Here is a 15639-nt window from a genome sequence, read left to right as displayed (position 1 = left end):
GGCGCATGTAATGGAAGAACAGCACTCAAATGACTGACCTCAGACTGACTGTCAGATGTAAAATGTGACTTAGTCAGCTACCACACCATCTGTATTTAGAGTCATGCTGCTGTTTTACGAAGTTCACGACAGACCAAACTGAAGCTTTCTAGGTAATGTAACTGCCAGGGAGCAAAAGGCTGCCATACAGACCAATGCCATCTTGCTTCTCTAGGTTAGTGCTGCTTTAGAAAGCAGTTTTAAAAGCCCATCTTACAAGTCATTAGTAAGCATTATTTTTCATTGGAGACTTACCTTATAAAACAGCGGTGTGTTTTGATGAAAATGGTTTTGTGGAAATCGGTAATGGAAATAAAAAGATCGTTGTATTAACAGGAACCTGGAAGACTGTGCCATAAATATAGTTAGAAATGTAAAGCATTCGTTTCTCATGTCTCCCGTTTTTTCTCCTGTTAAAATGCCACTGTTACTACATCTGGGAAAACTGTGTAGGATTTTTGGAGGAAATGAGAAGAAATTTAAGCCCAAACCTCCTTTTCTCCTGTGCGGTCTTGAATTTCCCATTTACTTGTTAAATCCATGGGATGTGCCTTAATAAGGTCCTGGTCCTGCAACAGGTCAAGTGCTTCCAGCTCTTAGAGGCTGCTCACATGTGTCTTTCAGCACACTCCTGAGGGCTGGAATGCTCAGTGCTGTTGCCATCCTTTCAACATTAAACTGGCTTGGTCAATACATAGATGATCAAAAGATGTAGAGTTCAGATCTGTCAGAACATGCCTCGGCATACAGCTAGAAAGCTGTACTCACACTTTTGCTTTCAGTGTTGAAATTAACAGCGTGTCTTGACCTCAGAACCCTTCTGGCTGCTTAGGTGCCTTTTGGAACAAAACAGAAACCAATGACAGCCAAAGTATTCACAAAGTTTTGTATCTCAGCCCTCTACTGGCTCCACAGCAGCAATTACAGCTCCTCCAGCCAGCTCTGCATGCTGAAGTAATGGGCTACTTTGGGAATAAAAGTTTCCTTTAGGTACATGGACAGGGTAGCTGGCCCTGCACTGGAGAGGGGCTAAATAGCTGAGAATGGTTTGTGAAGCCCAGCACTGGCTGGAACAGTCTCCCAGAATAATGTTGTAAGGTCATTCTTGGTGAAATTAAAGTTCTTTTTAACAAGGCAAGGGTTCTTTTTACAGCTATTTACTTTATTTCTTCATCTAGAGATCACGTACACATTTGAAGCAGAAAACGAGAGGAGGCAGTTAGGCCTGCCATCCAGGGTGCGGTTTAAAGACCACCTGTCTGACCAGTTCACTGCAAACACAACCCTGAGGGGGCAGAACTCAAGGGAATGTGTGACAACCAAGCTTGTACTGCAGGTAGGGCATTTGATTTCATTTAGACCCACTGAAAACAAAAGCATGCTCTTTTTTTCAGCCTCATGGTACCTCTGTATATATCTTAAAAGTCACACGCAGTATAAAGCTTTAAAACTAGAGAACAAACCATAATTAAGTAGTAAGTTACTATTCTCTGCACGCATGCTGCTTCTTCCTGTTTTCTTACAAAGCATGAATAAATGTTGTAGCCAGTGCAGCAACAGAGAGGCAATAGATGCCAAAATGGAGAGCTGTTTCCAACAGAAGTAATTGTTACAGAATTTAATGGTGTCACTGACTAGGAAAAGAGTTTTAACTCATGGGTTTTAGAGGGGATGAATGGGCAGGACAAGAAAGCTTGGTAAGGGCTCTCTGACTTGGCTGCTACAGCAGACCTTAAAGATGACACTGTTCCAGGAGCTGAACAAACTCTCTAGCTGTGGCTCAGGGGTAGTGAGCCAGCTTCCGGCATTGCTTTTGACCACAGCAAATTAAGCAGGTTGGACTTAACACAATAGGTTGGAAGGGACCTTAAAGAGGACCTCGTTCTACCCCCCATGCCACAGGCTGGGACACCTTCCACTAGACCAAGTTGCTCTCAAAACCCCATCCAACCTGACCTTGAATGCTGTCAGGAATGGGACAGCCACAACCTTCCTGGACAGCCTGTTCCAATGTGTTATTTTACTGTTGTAGTGTGAGTTTCATTTGCCTGAGTTTACCATGTTACTCCTAGGAACTCTTACCAGTGACAGAAATCATCACTGGGAAGCCAGGCAAAAAACCCGAACCAGCCAGACAGTAGGGCTGGGCTCCTTGTGTTCTTGTGCCTTTTTAGAAAATGCTGTGTTTCTATATAGTGAATAGTTTCAACAGTGAAGATGTAGCAGGAAAGATTTAGCTTTAGTGCTTGTTCTACAGCTGACAGCAAAAGCTAGCCTTTGTGTTGCTTTGTCTTCTCTGCACTGTACACTAACTATGCTGTTTAAAATATTTCAACAGGACAAAATCAAAGATAAGCTACGACCCATTCCAGTGTCAGTCACTGTTAAAATTGCTGGCCTGGAGTCTAGCTCACCATCCACAAGAAAAGAGAGAGCACTTCCAGATCTGATACCAATTCTAAATTCAAATGAATCTGAAACAAAGACCACAAAAGTAAGCCTTTGATACTGTGTTTTCCCACAAATCTGCACTTTGATGGATTACTGAATTTTAAAAACTATAGAAAGCTAAATTATAACCAAAGGAAATAACTGGGGTGGCACTGGATGTGTAACTACTGGCTTATATTCTATATTTGTTTGTAACTTGTTACAGAATGTTATGAACTAGATCCTGTGTTCCTTTTGCAATAGAGGTGGAGATAGTATAGTGGCCAGGCTAGTTTGGTTTGGGTTTCTTTTTTTCCTCTCCACAACAAGTTCAGGAAGAAATCTACTTTTGATTGAAACTGGAAATCCCTCAACTCCTACTGTGAATGCTTGTCCCACACCACAAGTAATGGACCATCTAATTTTCCCATGGTTAGGATGCTGTAATGGCATTAGAGCTTTGCAGCAGTGGATATCTCATTTCCTTAGCACTCACTGAAGACTTAAGGATGCTGCTCCTTATTAGAAGTGTACCTCTTGCTTAGAATTATCTAACTTTGCCTTTTGGTCACATTTAAAATTCTCAGTTATCAGCACTAAGGGCTATGTCTCACAAAAAAAAGGTCTTGATGGGCAAGAGTCATGTTAAAATGTTACTCCATCCAGGAAAGTGTCTCTGATGCTTCATGCAGTGCACATCAGGAATCTTTGTTTTAAGCTGTTATGATATGACATGCAGTAAAAGTCATTTGGCTTTATTTAGGTGGAGTTCTTAAAAGAAGGATGTGGAGAAGACAATGAATGTCACAGCAATCTGAAACTTCAGTACCGGTTTTGCTCTAGAGAAGGAAATGAAGACAGGTTTACTTACCTACCAATGTAAGCCTTGATTAATGCAGTGCTAAAACTGAGATTACTAACAAGTGCTTAAAAGAACTTTTAGGAGAGGGTTTTGGGCGTTAGAGCAGCTTTGTTCTGTTAATCTGGCAAAGACAGCCCTGTGCGGCTGTACTCATCTGTCAGGGTGAGGAAGGTGGGGGGCTGGGGATGAGCTCTGTAGAAAAGCAGCAATGGTGGTACAGTCAGATGGATACAAGTGACCACAACTATGCACATGTGGGCTAAGAGTTAGAAAAAAGTTTCTAACCCTTGGAGAAATGATTCTAAACCAGCCTTGTTGTCGTGGTTTAAACCCAGCCACGCAGCTCGTGCATTCACTCACCCCCTTGCTCCCCCAGCTCCCAGAGAGCTGGGGAGGAGAATCAAAAGAATGTAGCTCCCACGGGTTGAGATAAGAAGAGTCCAGTAACTAAGGTATTAACACAAATCACTGCTGCTACCACCAATAATAATAATAATGACAAATGAAATAACAAGTAAAGAGAATATGACACCACCCACCAACCGATAACTCACCCGACCCTGCCTGACTGAGCTCCAACCCCCCAGAGTCCCAGCCCTTCCGGGTAACTCTCGGTTACCTTCGGGGTATGACATGCTATGGTATGGAATACCCCTTTGGCTAGCCTGGGTCAGGTGTCCTGCCTCTCCTTCCTCCCCGCCTCCACTCCTCCCTGGCAGAGCATGAGCTCAGAAGAGGCCTTGGACAAACCAAACATTTGAGCAGTAACTAAAAACATCGCTGCTATCAGCAACGTTCCCAGCCTGAAAGTCAAAACACAGCACTGCACCAGCTACCAAGGAGAAAAAATGACTGCTACTGCTGAACCCAGGACACTTGCACAAGTTTGTGTGTAATACTATCAGTATATATAGTATAATACATTTACATGCTGTTATTATTTCTGAGTTGAAATTTGATTGTATGACATGATATACTAAGTCTAGTAGCCCAAGACAAGCAGTTACAGAGAAGTGAACAGAAGAACGATTTCACAGTAACACACACCTAACATGCTGCTGCATCCCTCCTCTCTGGAGGGCCAGTGAAATTGGAAAACAGAAGTGTTTCTTTACTGTCAGTAGTCAGTTACCTCTAGCAGTGAGTGTCATAGCCTGACTTAGAAGCCAAAACCATACACATTTTACAAGAAAAAGCAGGTCAGTAAACTTATTGAGGGGAAATTCACCGCTATTACACACGAGCCAGAGGCAAGTGCTGGTTCAGAAATACTACAACCTCGTGATCACCTGAGGGGTGTATTGGTCTGTTTTGTCCTTGTAACTTTCTGAGACTAAATACTAGTATGGGAAGAAAACCTCTGACCATTCATGTTTTTATGGTCTAACAGCAGTTCTTCCCTAATGGAGAGAATTGTATTTGGGCAAACCATAGTAAGAAGCAAACTTTCATACACATTTGTCTTCCTAATGCACAACCCTGTATACTCTGTGTCTGTAGTGAAAATGGTGTGCCAGTGCTTGTTCTGAAAGATCAGAAGGATATTGCCCTGGAGATAACAGTGACAAACAATCCATCTGATGCAAAAAATCCACAGAAAGATGGTGAGGATGCATATGAAGCTAAACTAATAGCGACTTTTCCAGACAGTCTGACATACTCTGCATTCAGAGAGATGAGAGGTTATCCTGTAAGTATTTTTAAGAGAAAAGCTGCTAAATTTTTAAATACTTTCAGCATTATTTTGACCTTTAAATGTTTTTGACTTTTTAATGTTTCTGTTTCATCAGGAAAAACAGCTAACATGTGGTGCTAACCAAAACGGCTCTCAAGCAGAGTGTGAACTTGGAAATCCTTTTAAAAGAAACTCCAATGTAAGTTGCACCTATTTACTCAAGTTACAAATTCCGATTCCTGATGTAGTTGTCCAAAGTTGGTGTGTGTCATAACTGGAAATTTGATTTGGATCTGTCCTTTGAACTCTAAAACTTGATGGTGAATTTCTATGATACTGTATTGTTACTTTTTGTCTAGGTAACCTTTTATCTGATCTTAAGTACCACTAAAGTTAATGTTGATACAACAGACTTGGACATCAATCTGAAGTTGGAAACGTAAGTTTTCTTTGTGTGCACGTGCTGTATTTTATATACAATTGTAAACAATTTGAAGTAATTTGCTAAATTCACAAAAGCAGTAGTAAAGTGAGTACTGCCAAATCTGTAAAATAAACAGCATTGTTTCCTTTTCATTGTAGAACAAGCACTCAAGTGAATTCAACACCGATCACAGCTAGTGCTAAAGTGGTTCTTGAATTGCTTTTATCACTCACTGGGTATGTGTTGATAGCATACTGAATGGGGTGTTGGGGATTACAGTATTGCCAGAGACTTGATTAAAATCTGCTTATTCTCCTTCCCCACACCTACCTGAACAGAGTTGCTAAACCTTCTCAGGTGTATTTTGGAGGTAACATCGTTGGTGAGAGTGCTATGAAATCTGAAGATAATATTGGAAACCTCATAGAGTATGAATTCAGAGTGAGTAACTTACATTAATGCCAACAGCTGGTTTTAATCAACAGTTTATCTCTTTATGCATATGAATACTTGAAAAAGTTGTGGGATGTAAATGGACTTTTTTCATCCCAAAATCCTGACTTCCCATGAAGAAGAAGAACATGCAATCTGACTGCAGACCAGAGCTTCTTTTTAGGCCTTGATGGGTTATGGTCTTTTTGAGTGAGTGGCCCTGAGGCTTGCTTGATTTTTCCAGAGCAGTTCATGCACATTCATTCAGCTGTACAGCATAAATTCCCACACAGGCAGGGAACAAAACTGATACCCAGAACCCTAACTGTGGTGTGCTCAGGCATTAGCTGATACCCACAGACAGCGAGTATGTGTACTTGCTGCGTGCAGGGCTGAGCAGGCAAAAGATGACACTGTGGGAGCCACTCTGAATGTGTGGGGTCTGTTTCACTCTTGTCTTCTGCATAATTAATAAAACAAGGAGAATGGTAAGAGAGAGAGTTTTTGTTCTGTAAAAAGTGTTTATCAGCAAGAGAATGACCTTTTCTGTATCATTAACACAAGCTACTTTGTACATAGTAGTTTGTGAGGATTGAAGTCCATCTCTGTCACTACTTTATGTTCTTCTGCACCTGCATGTATATATTAAAGTAGAAGCAGCTAGTAGAAGCAGAGGTTTCAGAATGTGCTGTCATGAACAGTGACACCAAGAAAGCAAAAAATAGGTTGGGAAACAACTTCCAGACTTAGGAGAGCAACAGCTGGTTATCTTTCTGTGTCAAGAGTTCCTCGTAAACTTGCAGTTTACCTCACTTGTGTAACTGAATGGTTTGTTAACTCTAAACTGGAATTGTTTAACATGAAGATAGATTTCTAAAAATGAACACCTTAAATTTCATATTAGGGATTTTCAATCCTTATGTTTCAACTCTCTATTTACTTGCTATCCAAGCATGCTGGTTTTATGCTATTTTTGACTGTCTTTCACCTGCTTTTAAATTTCTTGTTAGCTGCATGCTTAAAACTTGCCTATCAGTAACAGTTTTGATCAAGAAGAAAATCCCTGTAAGAAGTATTTCACAGTTTACAGAATGTTTGTTTTAACAGGTAACTAACTTGGGCAGACCACTGAAAACCTTCGGTACCGCTTCCCTGGACATCCAGTGGCCGAAAGAAATTAGTAATGGCAAGTGGCTGCTTTATCTGATGAAAATAGATTCCAAAGGATTGGAAAAAGTCTCCTGTCAACCTGAAAGTGAAATCAATAGTCTACGTGTTGTGGTATGTTACACTGTATGTTTTCTCTTCATGAATTAGTGAAACATGAAAGCACTGCAGCATATGGCAGTAGGGCATCATAACTTGCCTCCTGAAGGGTTTTCTGTTGTCTTAAGCAGCTCACAAGCACAATACATGAACAATGTATCAAGGGTTCAGCTTAGTAGGAGACTTCAGCTAATGAGGATAATGTGCTTAAAGGACTGATAATGTCATTGTGGTGGCTGTTTTTGCAATGGACACTGCTGTCATAAGCTCTTACAGGATACAATGACTGATTGCTTTCCCAAATTTCATCAGCATTACTGAAATCTGTTCACAACAAACAGTAAACATCCCCCCAGCCTAGGGGAACTCCATGTGCTTTTATTAATAAGAAAGAAGCCAGCTTTCATTTAAATTTCCTTATTTACAACAAATAAAAATTTCTCAACCAAGTGTCAGACACACTGAAGTGCTATATCTAGATTTGATTTTCTCCCCCCCCCCCCCCCCATATAATCTTAAAATCATCTGGGAGGAGTTCTCATTTCCACCATTAAAACTGCATGCACATAAGACCATTCTGGTCAGATCACTTCATCAGTTACTGAACTTTCATTGTGAGTGTAATTAATATACAGTTAAAAAAATCATCTACTGACCCTAGCAGAATCATATTCTTTTAGCATAGTAACATTAATACTCTTTATATAGAACAAAAATTGAAGTAACATCAAAAGCTTTATAAATCTAAACCTGTGACCTATTAAAGAAAGTAATCAGTAGACCTCTCTAGGTAATCTCAAATTCTAGTAGTTGTCCTGACTCTACTATTAGCAATAAATATGGGTAAGTAGGGATATATAATGGTGTCACTTATGCAGATCTTGGAACAATAAAATACTCACAGAACTTGTTTCTCTGGTTGTATGGGGTCATAATTAAGAGATACTTGTGATAGGTAAACTCCTAAAACTTTTTCCTTCTTTTAGGAATCCCATAACTCAAGAAGGAAACGTGAGGTTGCAGAGAAGCAGACTACAGACAGCAAAACACTTTCTTTATTCTCAGAAAGAAAATACAAGACCCTGGTAAGCATATTGCTCCAATGTAGTCTTGTCCGATACCACCTTCTGCACTTGTAAGAGGGCTTTTCTGAGTTTGCCAGGGTGAAAGAAGGTACTGCTTTGCTTTTGTCTTAAATCCAAGTATCAGTTCTTTTAAAGTTTCCCCATTTACATTATTTGTTGATGAGAGAGCAATGGGAATTTTTGCAGTTACCTATATTAAAAGAAATAGGTAATTGCATCTTCATTGTATTTTCCAGTTGCTGTCAGTGCAAACAGAATTTGGTTCCTGCACATAAATATGCTGTATATAATCCAGTTTTTAATCTTGGGGTTAAACAGTTTGTGAGGATATGTTTTTATTTACATATAGAAATTTGTAATTGCAGGACTGCAATGTGAATGCACGCTGTGTGGATATAAAATGTCCCCTGAAGGGTTTAGACAGCAAGGCATCTATAGTGCTGCGTTCCAGGCTGTGGAACAGTACTTTCTTAGAAGTAAGTCCCCTTATGTGCCCTTTCTGGAAGGTCACAGCTGTTTCCTGTTCTGTGTCTAATTTCTGTATTTTATTTTGTAACAGGAATACTCCAAGATGAATTATCTGGACATTCTTGTTAGGGCTTCAATCAGTGTTCCTGCTGCAGCTAAGAATGTTAAGCTCACCAATGAAGTTGCTCAGGTACGTTCAACATTTAATGATAACCATACATTGTGGTTGTGATGTTTCTAGCTTAAATCAAATGTTCGGGTGGGTGGGTGGGGGGGGGGAACCCAAACCAAACCAAACAAAATTGCATGTAACAACCACCACTGAGCCAACCAAAGAAAACCCACCAAAAAATTACAACCAAACAAAACAAAAAAACCCCACATTTTAAAAGTAGCTAAAAGCTTAACTTCTTAACCAAGTTTTGAATTATCAATTGTTTTTACCTTTTAATTGGGTTGGATAAGTTCACTGCCATATTTAAATAACACCAGCAGGAACTTTTTCTTCAAAAACATTTTGTAGGTGAGAGAGAGAAGGCATATTGTTAGAGATAAGACTATATAAACTGTAACAGTATATTATACATGAACACTTCTGACGTGCTCTTTCCATCTTGATGCATTTCTCTCCTTTAGGTGCGTGTTACTGTCTTTCCTGCAAAACCAGTAGCCCTTTATACAGGAGTACCTTGGTGGATCATCGCAGTGGCTATTTTTGCTGGCATATTGATGCTTGCACTGTTGGTATTCTTACTATGGAAGGTGAGTTCTTACTCATCTGGTTATTTTATATTTCCTGGTCTACAACCGACAAGACAGCATAATAACTAAGCAAATTATTAAGTATTATGCTTTCTATTTGGGTCTCAAAATAGAGCAAACTGCCCAAACCATACACTGCCTTTGAGTCTCAGTTTTGCAATATTTGGAATTAAAATGGTTACATGGGAAGACTTGTGACAAAATTTTTCAGTTTCCACATCCTCACAAGATGAAGTATTTTGAGCTCTGTGCAAAGCTTGAATCAGAGCCTGTATTTACTTTGATGTGGATGGATACAGCTAAAGGGAGCTTCTGCAGTTAGGTGTAAAATTTCATGTGAACTACCTACAAATGTTTTAGCAGGGCTTTGTTCCCAGTAGCATTAGAAATGCCATTAAACTGACAGTATCACAAAAGGCAATTTGTAAAATAAAAAGCTAAGTACCTATTTTTTAACTACCTTTGGCACTTTTACAACAAATGATGGTTGCAAGCATAACAGGGCAGTCCTTTTAAGAGACATAGTTCGTATGTGCTGTTACAGGATAGCACAAGGTTACTTAGGATATTCTTCTTCACCTCTTGTATCTGTCACTTACTTTCTTTTGGAGAAACTGCAGCAATTAGCTTTGCTGAGGAGCTCCTATTTGCTGCAGGTTACTTCTCACAGGATAGTTCTGATTTCCTGTGCGGTAGTCAACAAACATATTTCAGTAGAGACTTCTTTCTGGTCTTCACTGCCAGCTGTGGACCTACTTTATAGTAGCTTTTCTTGGAAATAAAACAACCAATCAAACACAAACAACAGCTGCTTTATAAATTTAATAAAGTGCTTCTAAACTAGTATATTTTTACCTCAGGTTATTGTTATTCTACAGATTGAGTTTAGTCCAAGAAGTTCTCAGATCTAGGAGCTCCTGAGACCTTGTGGCTTTTTTGTTTTGATTTTTGTCTCTGGAAGGGGTGGGGAAAGGAGGACTGCAAAGGGATAATGGGAAGACAGTTCAGAGGTAATTTAAGTCAGTTTTAATAGGTTTAACTTCTTCCAGTCCACAAAAATTGACTAAATACCTTGCTTCCTTGTAGTGTGGTTTCTTCAAGAGAAATAAGAAAGATCATTACGATGCCACATATCACAAGGCTGAGATCCATGCTCAGCCATCTGATAAAGAGAGGCTTACTTCTGATGCATAGTATTGATCTACTTCTGTAATTGGTAATTGATGGTATTTTTTAATGTTTACTGTGGCATATGCTCTGGTTGTGCGGTGGCTAACTATGGAGCTTTTACTGCATACGTTCTATTAACTTTTGGATTTCAAACTATCATGCTTGCTCATTCTGTTGAAGATTTTTTTGCTTTTGGTGCACGTGAACACACAGAGGCACTTACCTTGGTCTAAAAAGCTTCTTATTTCTTCAGCAAATGTTGATTTGTTGCAGTGGTTTTTAGTCTTATGTTTTAGCAGTACACATATGTTTGAGAGATGGTAATCAACACTGCAGAGTTAAGATACAAAGCTAAGACTGTGGACAACAGATAAACTTGCTTTACTAACCTTTAATGCATGCTAACAGGTACATGTTGCTTATAAAGAAAAGGGTTTTCATAATGAGAATTGCTGTGGAAACATCTGTTTTTCTTCAATTCTAAGGTATACTTTTCTAGGAACGCACTTTATTCTGCTGAAGCTACTAGATGCATGATAATTTATGCTCCTAGCAACCTTTATTCAACTTGAGATATTACATGCATGTACATTATATTAATAAGTGATGCTTGGGATGAGGGAGTGGGGAGGAGTAATTAACTAAAATGTCATATAAATGTTTAATGAAATCTTAACTAAGCAGTGGCTAAAGCTCTGGCCTATGTCTTGGTGCAATTTTTAAAATTCAGTCCCATGTAAGTTCTAGTATTTTTTTTAAAAACAAAACAGCAACAACCCCCTCCCCTCCCAACAAAACCCAAGCAACAACCAGACAAAAAGAAAAACCCCACCACTTCAAATACTGTGAACAAAACAGCTTTAATATTTTTTCCGCTAGCAGTGCCTAATAACAGCTGGATGGCACAATGTCTCTTAACCTTGACATAAGGTGACCCCTGAGCATATTAAGTGCAGTAGCTACCCATCATCATCTTCGGAACTCTGTGGCCATAACTCCATTTTGTTTTGAAAATTAATTTTAATCTATTCATTACAGTGGCTTTGAATAAAAACTTGCAGGGCACAAAAACTGCACTAGCTTTCATACAGGGAGACTTGTGTCATAGCACATTACAGAACTTTCCAATTATGTCTTTTTTTATCCTATGGCAAACTCAGCAAGAGCCATGTTTGTAATACTGTGTATGGGTAGTTAATTCAGGTGACTATAGTTGAGATGGTGCTTTGAAAAACAAACTCCTCATATAACTTTTCTTTGAAGGTCCTGGAAATCTTTGTCTTTAAAATATGCCACTGTACAAGACAATACCACCTTTGATTCAGGAGAAGCAAGCTTTCCTGAACTGTATCTGCAATTGTTTTCAGTTTTCTTACCTGTGCAGAACTTATCTCTGTGATTGTAGTACTTTGGCAGCAACTTAAATCTAATCTGTTCTTTTTCTTCTCTCCTGTAGTGCGGATTCTTCCAGCGTTCCAGGTACGAAGACAGTGTCCCCCGGTATCATGCTGTAAGAATTCGAAAAGAAGAGCGACACATCAAAGATGGGAAGTACAAAGAGCTCGAGACAAAACAGTGGTTCACAAAATGGAATGAAAATGAAAGTTATTCTTAGTGAAAAATTCTTCTCATCACAAAGTTCAGAGAAAAGTTAAAGTTTCATTAATGGAATATTGATGGAGTTAGACCTATGAACACTATTGACATTCACCATTTGAGTGTAGATATTACTACTTATATTGAGGCTTTTGTTTGCACAGTTAACATTGCTTCAAAAGACTTTACTTGCATTATTTAATTTCCAGACTGCCTCTTTTCCCCCTTCAAATGTAACTCTCACTTCAGAAGATGCTGTGTTGATTTGGGGTCTTTTCTGCAAAATATGCAAAACTACTACAGCAGACCTCTTCCTGTGATCCTAATCTCCTTCCTAGGGATGCAAGGAATGGACAGTTAAGGTCAAGATAAGTTCTCCATCCTTCCCTCAATGCATAGTCCATTCTAAACACACAGCTGCATTAACACCTTGTGCAAGTACACTTTGAAGATCTGCAGATCTACTTTAAACTTTGCCTACTGCAGTAGTTAGGGCTTAACAAAACGCATCGTCTTTAAATTACATGTGCAATAGGTCACTTTGCTTGAATTGTGTGACTCTTGGTCACAACAAATACACACAGGTTTGTTTTGTTGGGGTTTTTTTTCCCTTGAGGTTTTTTTTTTGTTTTTAAGAGAGGCTTGAGTATTAGATGTACTTTTTGTATATACAAATTTTAGTCATTTTTGTATTTATTTTTGTTATAAATCATTGTCTTTGACTAACTGTTAGGCCAAAGACTTAACTGAGCTTTCAAGTCCACTGTGTTTTTGAACTTCAGATTATGAGACCTGAGGCTATCACTGCATTTTAATAAGTCACTGAAGGTGCCAATGCTTTCTAAAATTGTAAATATTTATTCCAGTGATGTGTATGGGGGCTTTTTCCTGATACTTGTAACTTTATGCAATAGGAATCATCAGGTCTTGTAACATGATCTGTATATTACTTCAGACTATTGAACAATTTGGACACCACACAGAAGAAAGGGTTTTAGATACAGTTTTATACTTACCGCAAGTGAGAGGTTCTCTGGAAACAGCTTTCCAGCTTTGTAAGGAATTCCTGTTTGGCCAAGGCATTGACTACTGCAGCTGTCACACAGCACTTGAAGGAGGCTCTACATGCCCAACTTACCTTAACTAACGGGATCTGAGCTGATCCATGTTGAGACTACTGAATTGTCTTGAATACCTGAATGTTGATAAAAGTAGAACCACAGTGTTGTGTTTATCAGTAATCTAGTTATTGTAACATAACTGCTAAAACTATTTAAAGAGTTTAGTTTTTTACCCATGTTCTAAAGCTTTGGTACTATTTAAGAACAAAGATTTAGTTCACAGTTGTTTATTCCATGTGAAACAGAATTTTGCTCAAAAAGTATGCATGTTAAGTGCTAGTAATTTGAACTATGCAAAAACCTCTTGGTACTTTTTCCCCTCATAGGGTAAAAACCTGCTAGGAGGGCAGCTGTCAAGTGTCTTATTTTTACTACTAACTTTGAACATACCTTCTTTAAGGTGTGGTCACCTAAAAAGTTATTAGCAAAAGTGCATTAATTTAATAGACTCTTCTTCCTTCAATTAGATAATCTCAGTATGTTGTGAGATTATAAACACATGTGTATTTATCTGTTACCTGGTTTTTGAGCTTTTACAATTCTAGCTTATTTGCTGAAAGGCTCAGCAGCATCAGAAGCCAGGCTAGTCAAGAGCTAAGCCTGACAAATAGCCTTGGATTTAAAACCAGGTTGTGTCCCTCACCTATGAACATGAACATTTTAGCAGTGTTAAACTGCAAATTCTTGAAAAGTAAGTCCTGTCATTGGTATACATTTATCTCAAACTTTTCTTGTACCAGGTAGCAGTGCTACATTCAAAATTACCTGTGGATATTTGTATAGAAGTGTGAAATAAATGTGGGTTTTTTTTATTAAACATTGGTTTAGTAGTAGTGATTTCTTACCATAATTATCTGAGGTAACCGTAGCCAAGTTCACTAGAAGAATAAGGTGGAAGCTGCAAGCTGTAACAAATTGTCTCATGCTCAATATTGCAATGACTGTGGGTGTCCTTCCCCATGCAAAGGGCAGATAAGGCAGCTGCAGGAGATAACACACTATCTCTTGCTCACAGACTCTCTGCTGGCTGCTGTAGTTCCCAGCATTAGGATAAAGCAGACTCTGGTAAAGCACCAAGTGTCAGCTCCCATAGGGCAGAGCTACCCCATCCTCTTCCCTCTCTCCACACGACACCTCTGCTGCCCAGGGTACTTAGAATGCATGTGGTCTTCTAAAAGCTCCCTGGCCAAACGGGTGTTTCTGTAACTAGGAAAGATGGATGCATCCCCCAGAATTAGTCAAGGACTTCACATACCTATCTGTAATTAGCAGTGGAGTTTTGATACTGATAGTCACATGATTGCAGGGTACAGCTTCACCTCCACCAAAACCACCCCCCCAAAAAAAAGACACTCCCTGGCCCCCAAACCAAAACCAGGTAAGCCAAAAAGGTGCAGAGAAACAACACAGGAAACCTGCATTTTATCTCCATTTTTAAGACACTAACCCTCAGAGGATGCTTGGCTTGCCTTTGCTGGGAGAACAGCTAAGTAGCTGATAAGAGGAAGTACAGCACAGATACAGTATATTAGATTTTATACATGCTATATAGTACTAGATTTAGTATATACTACATACATAGTAGTACAGTACTGTATAGGTAATTGTATACACATTGTATACATATGCATACATAAAAGTACTATATATTTATTTAGTGCTTGTGTTTGTGTGAAGTAATGTGTGTGCATATAAATCTATATATAAAATAAGCATGCTACATAGCCTAAATAGAACCCTAGTAAATTGCAGTATCTTCACAGGTGCTTGTCACAGCACAAGACCCATACCTTCTGAGAGAAGCTTTCAGTAGAAGGGACTATCACAGCACCATTTCAGTCATTGCCTCTCCAGAAGTCAAGTTATATGAAGAAGAGGAGACAGAACAGGGTGCCTGTACACAAAAAACAGGAATCAGTACATAATGTGAACAGCAGCTTTTGGAAGCAGCATTAGAACACTAATCCCCACTTAAAACACCCACCTTACAATGCTGTCTCTGCAGCAGTGTGTCTTAACTAAAATGAACAGACTACCCCAAACCAGAAGGTTGCTTAGATACAACCAGCTGAAATAACTTCTTCTAGCACAGAGTAGGCAACAGGACAGTGTCAGCAGCTGGTTTGCAAAAACCCAGGAGAACAAACTGTGATGAAACAACCTGGTGGTGCTCTAAGCCAGAACAGGCATATGTACATGTCAACTTGCCAAGCAATGCACTCACGGTTGACAAGAACAATGTGGGTGGTGCTGCTGCATAAGCAGTTGGTTCAGTTTTTATGCCAGTTCTTGGTCATCTTTAAACGTCC

General features: G+C 39.2%; 1 protein-coding gene and 1 long non-coding RNA gene across 3 annotated transcripts in view; one reads left to right on the top strand and one right to left on the bottom strand.

Moving 5' to 3' along the window:
• ITGA6 (integrin subunit alpha 6) overlaps nucleotides 1-14147 on the top strand; it is a 44803-nt gene extending 30656 nt beyond the window's left edge. Inside the window, exons 12-26 of one of the 2 annotated variants that reach the window (XM_034065120.1) lie at nucleotides 1218-1375; nucleotides 2378-2533; nucleotides 3233-3348; nucleotides 4832-5021; nucleotides 5122-5205; nucleotides 5366-5445; nucleotides 5589-5666; nucleotides 5769-5871; nucleotides 6970-7143; nucleotides 8115-8213; nucleotides 8579-8689; nucleotides 8773-8871; nucleotides 9318-9443; nucleotides 10530-10659; nucleotides 12070-14147. In XM_034065120.1, the coding sequence (XP_033921011.1) occupies nucleotides 1218-1375; nucleotides 2378-2533; nucleotides 3233-3348; nucleotides 4832-5021; nucleotides 5122-5205; nucleotides 5366-5445; nucleotides 5589-5666; nucleotides 5769-5871; nucleotides 6970-7143; nucleotides 8115-8213; nucleotides 8579-8689; nucleotides 8773-8871; nucleotides 9318-9443; nucleotides 10530-10637 (1682 nt within the window). In that variant the 3' untranslated portion in view covers nucleotides 10638-10659; nucleotides 12070-14147. The remainder of the gene's footprint in view (nucleotides 1-1217; nucleotides 1376-2377; nucleotides 2534-3232; nucleotides 3349-4831; nucleotides 5022-5121; nucleotides 5206-5365; nucleotides 5446-5588; nucleotides 5667-5768; nucleotides 5872-6969; nucleotides 7144-8114; nucleotides 8214-8578; nucleotides 8690-8772; nucleotides 8872-9317; nucleotides 9444-10529; nucleotides 10660-12069) is intronic. The other variant, XM_034065121.1, reaches the window with a different exon arrangement.
• LOC115947048 (uncharacterized) lies at nucleotides 9059-12833 on the bottom strand. Its single transcript, XR_004081025.2, has 3 exons — nucleotides 11990-12833; nucleotides 10837-10943; nucleotides 9059-10214 (listed from the first exon to the last, which is right to left on the bottom strand). It is a non-coding gene; the product is annotated as an uncharacterized lncRNA (long non-coding RNA).
• Nucleotides 14148-15639: the final 1492 nt, after the last annotated feature.

The sequence above is a fragment of the Melopsittacus undulatus genome, chromosome 8 (assembly GCF_012275295.1).
Source record: "Melopsittacus undulatus isolate bMelUnd1 chromosome 8, bMelUnd1.mat.Z, whole genome shotgun sequence".
Taxonomy (NCBI): Eukaryota; Metazoa; Chordata; class Aves; order Psittaciformes; family Psittaculidae; genus Melopsittacus; species Melopsittacus undulatus.
The sequence above is the reverse complement of the archived record's forward strand: the minus strand, read 5'-3'. Positions and strand labels throughout refer to the sequence as shown.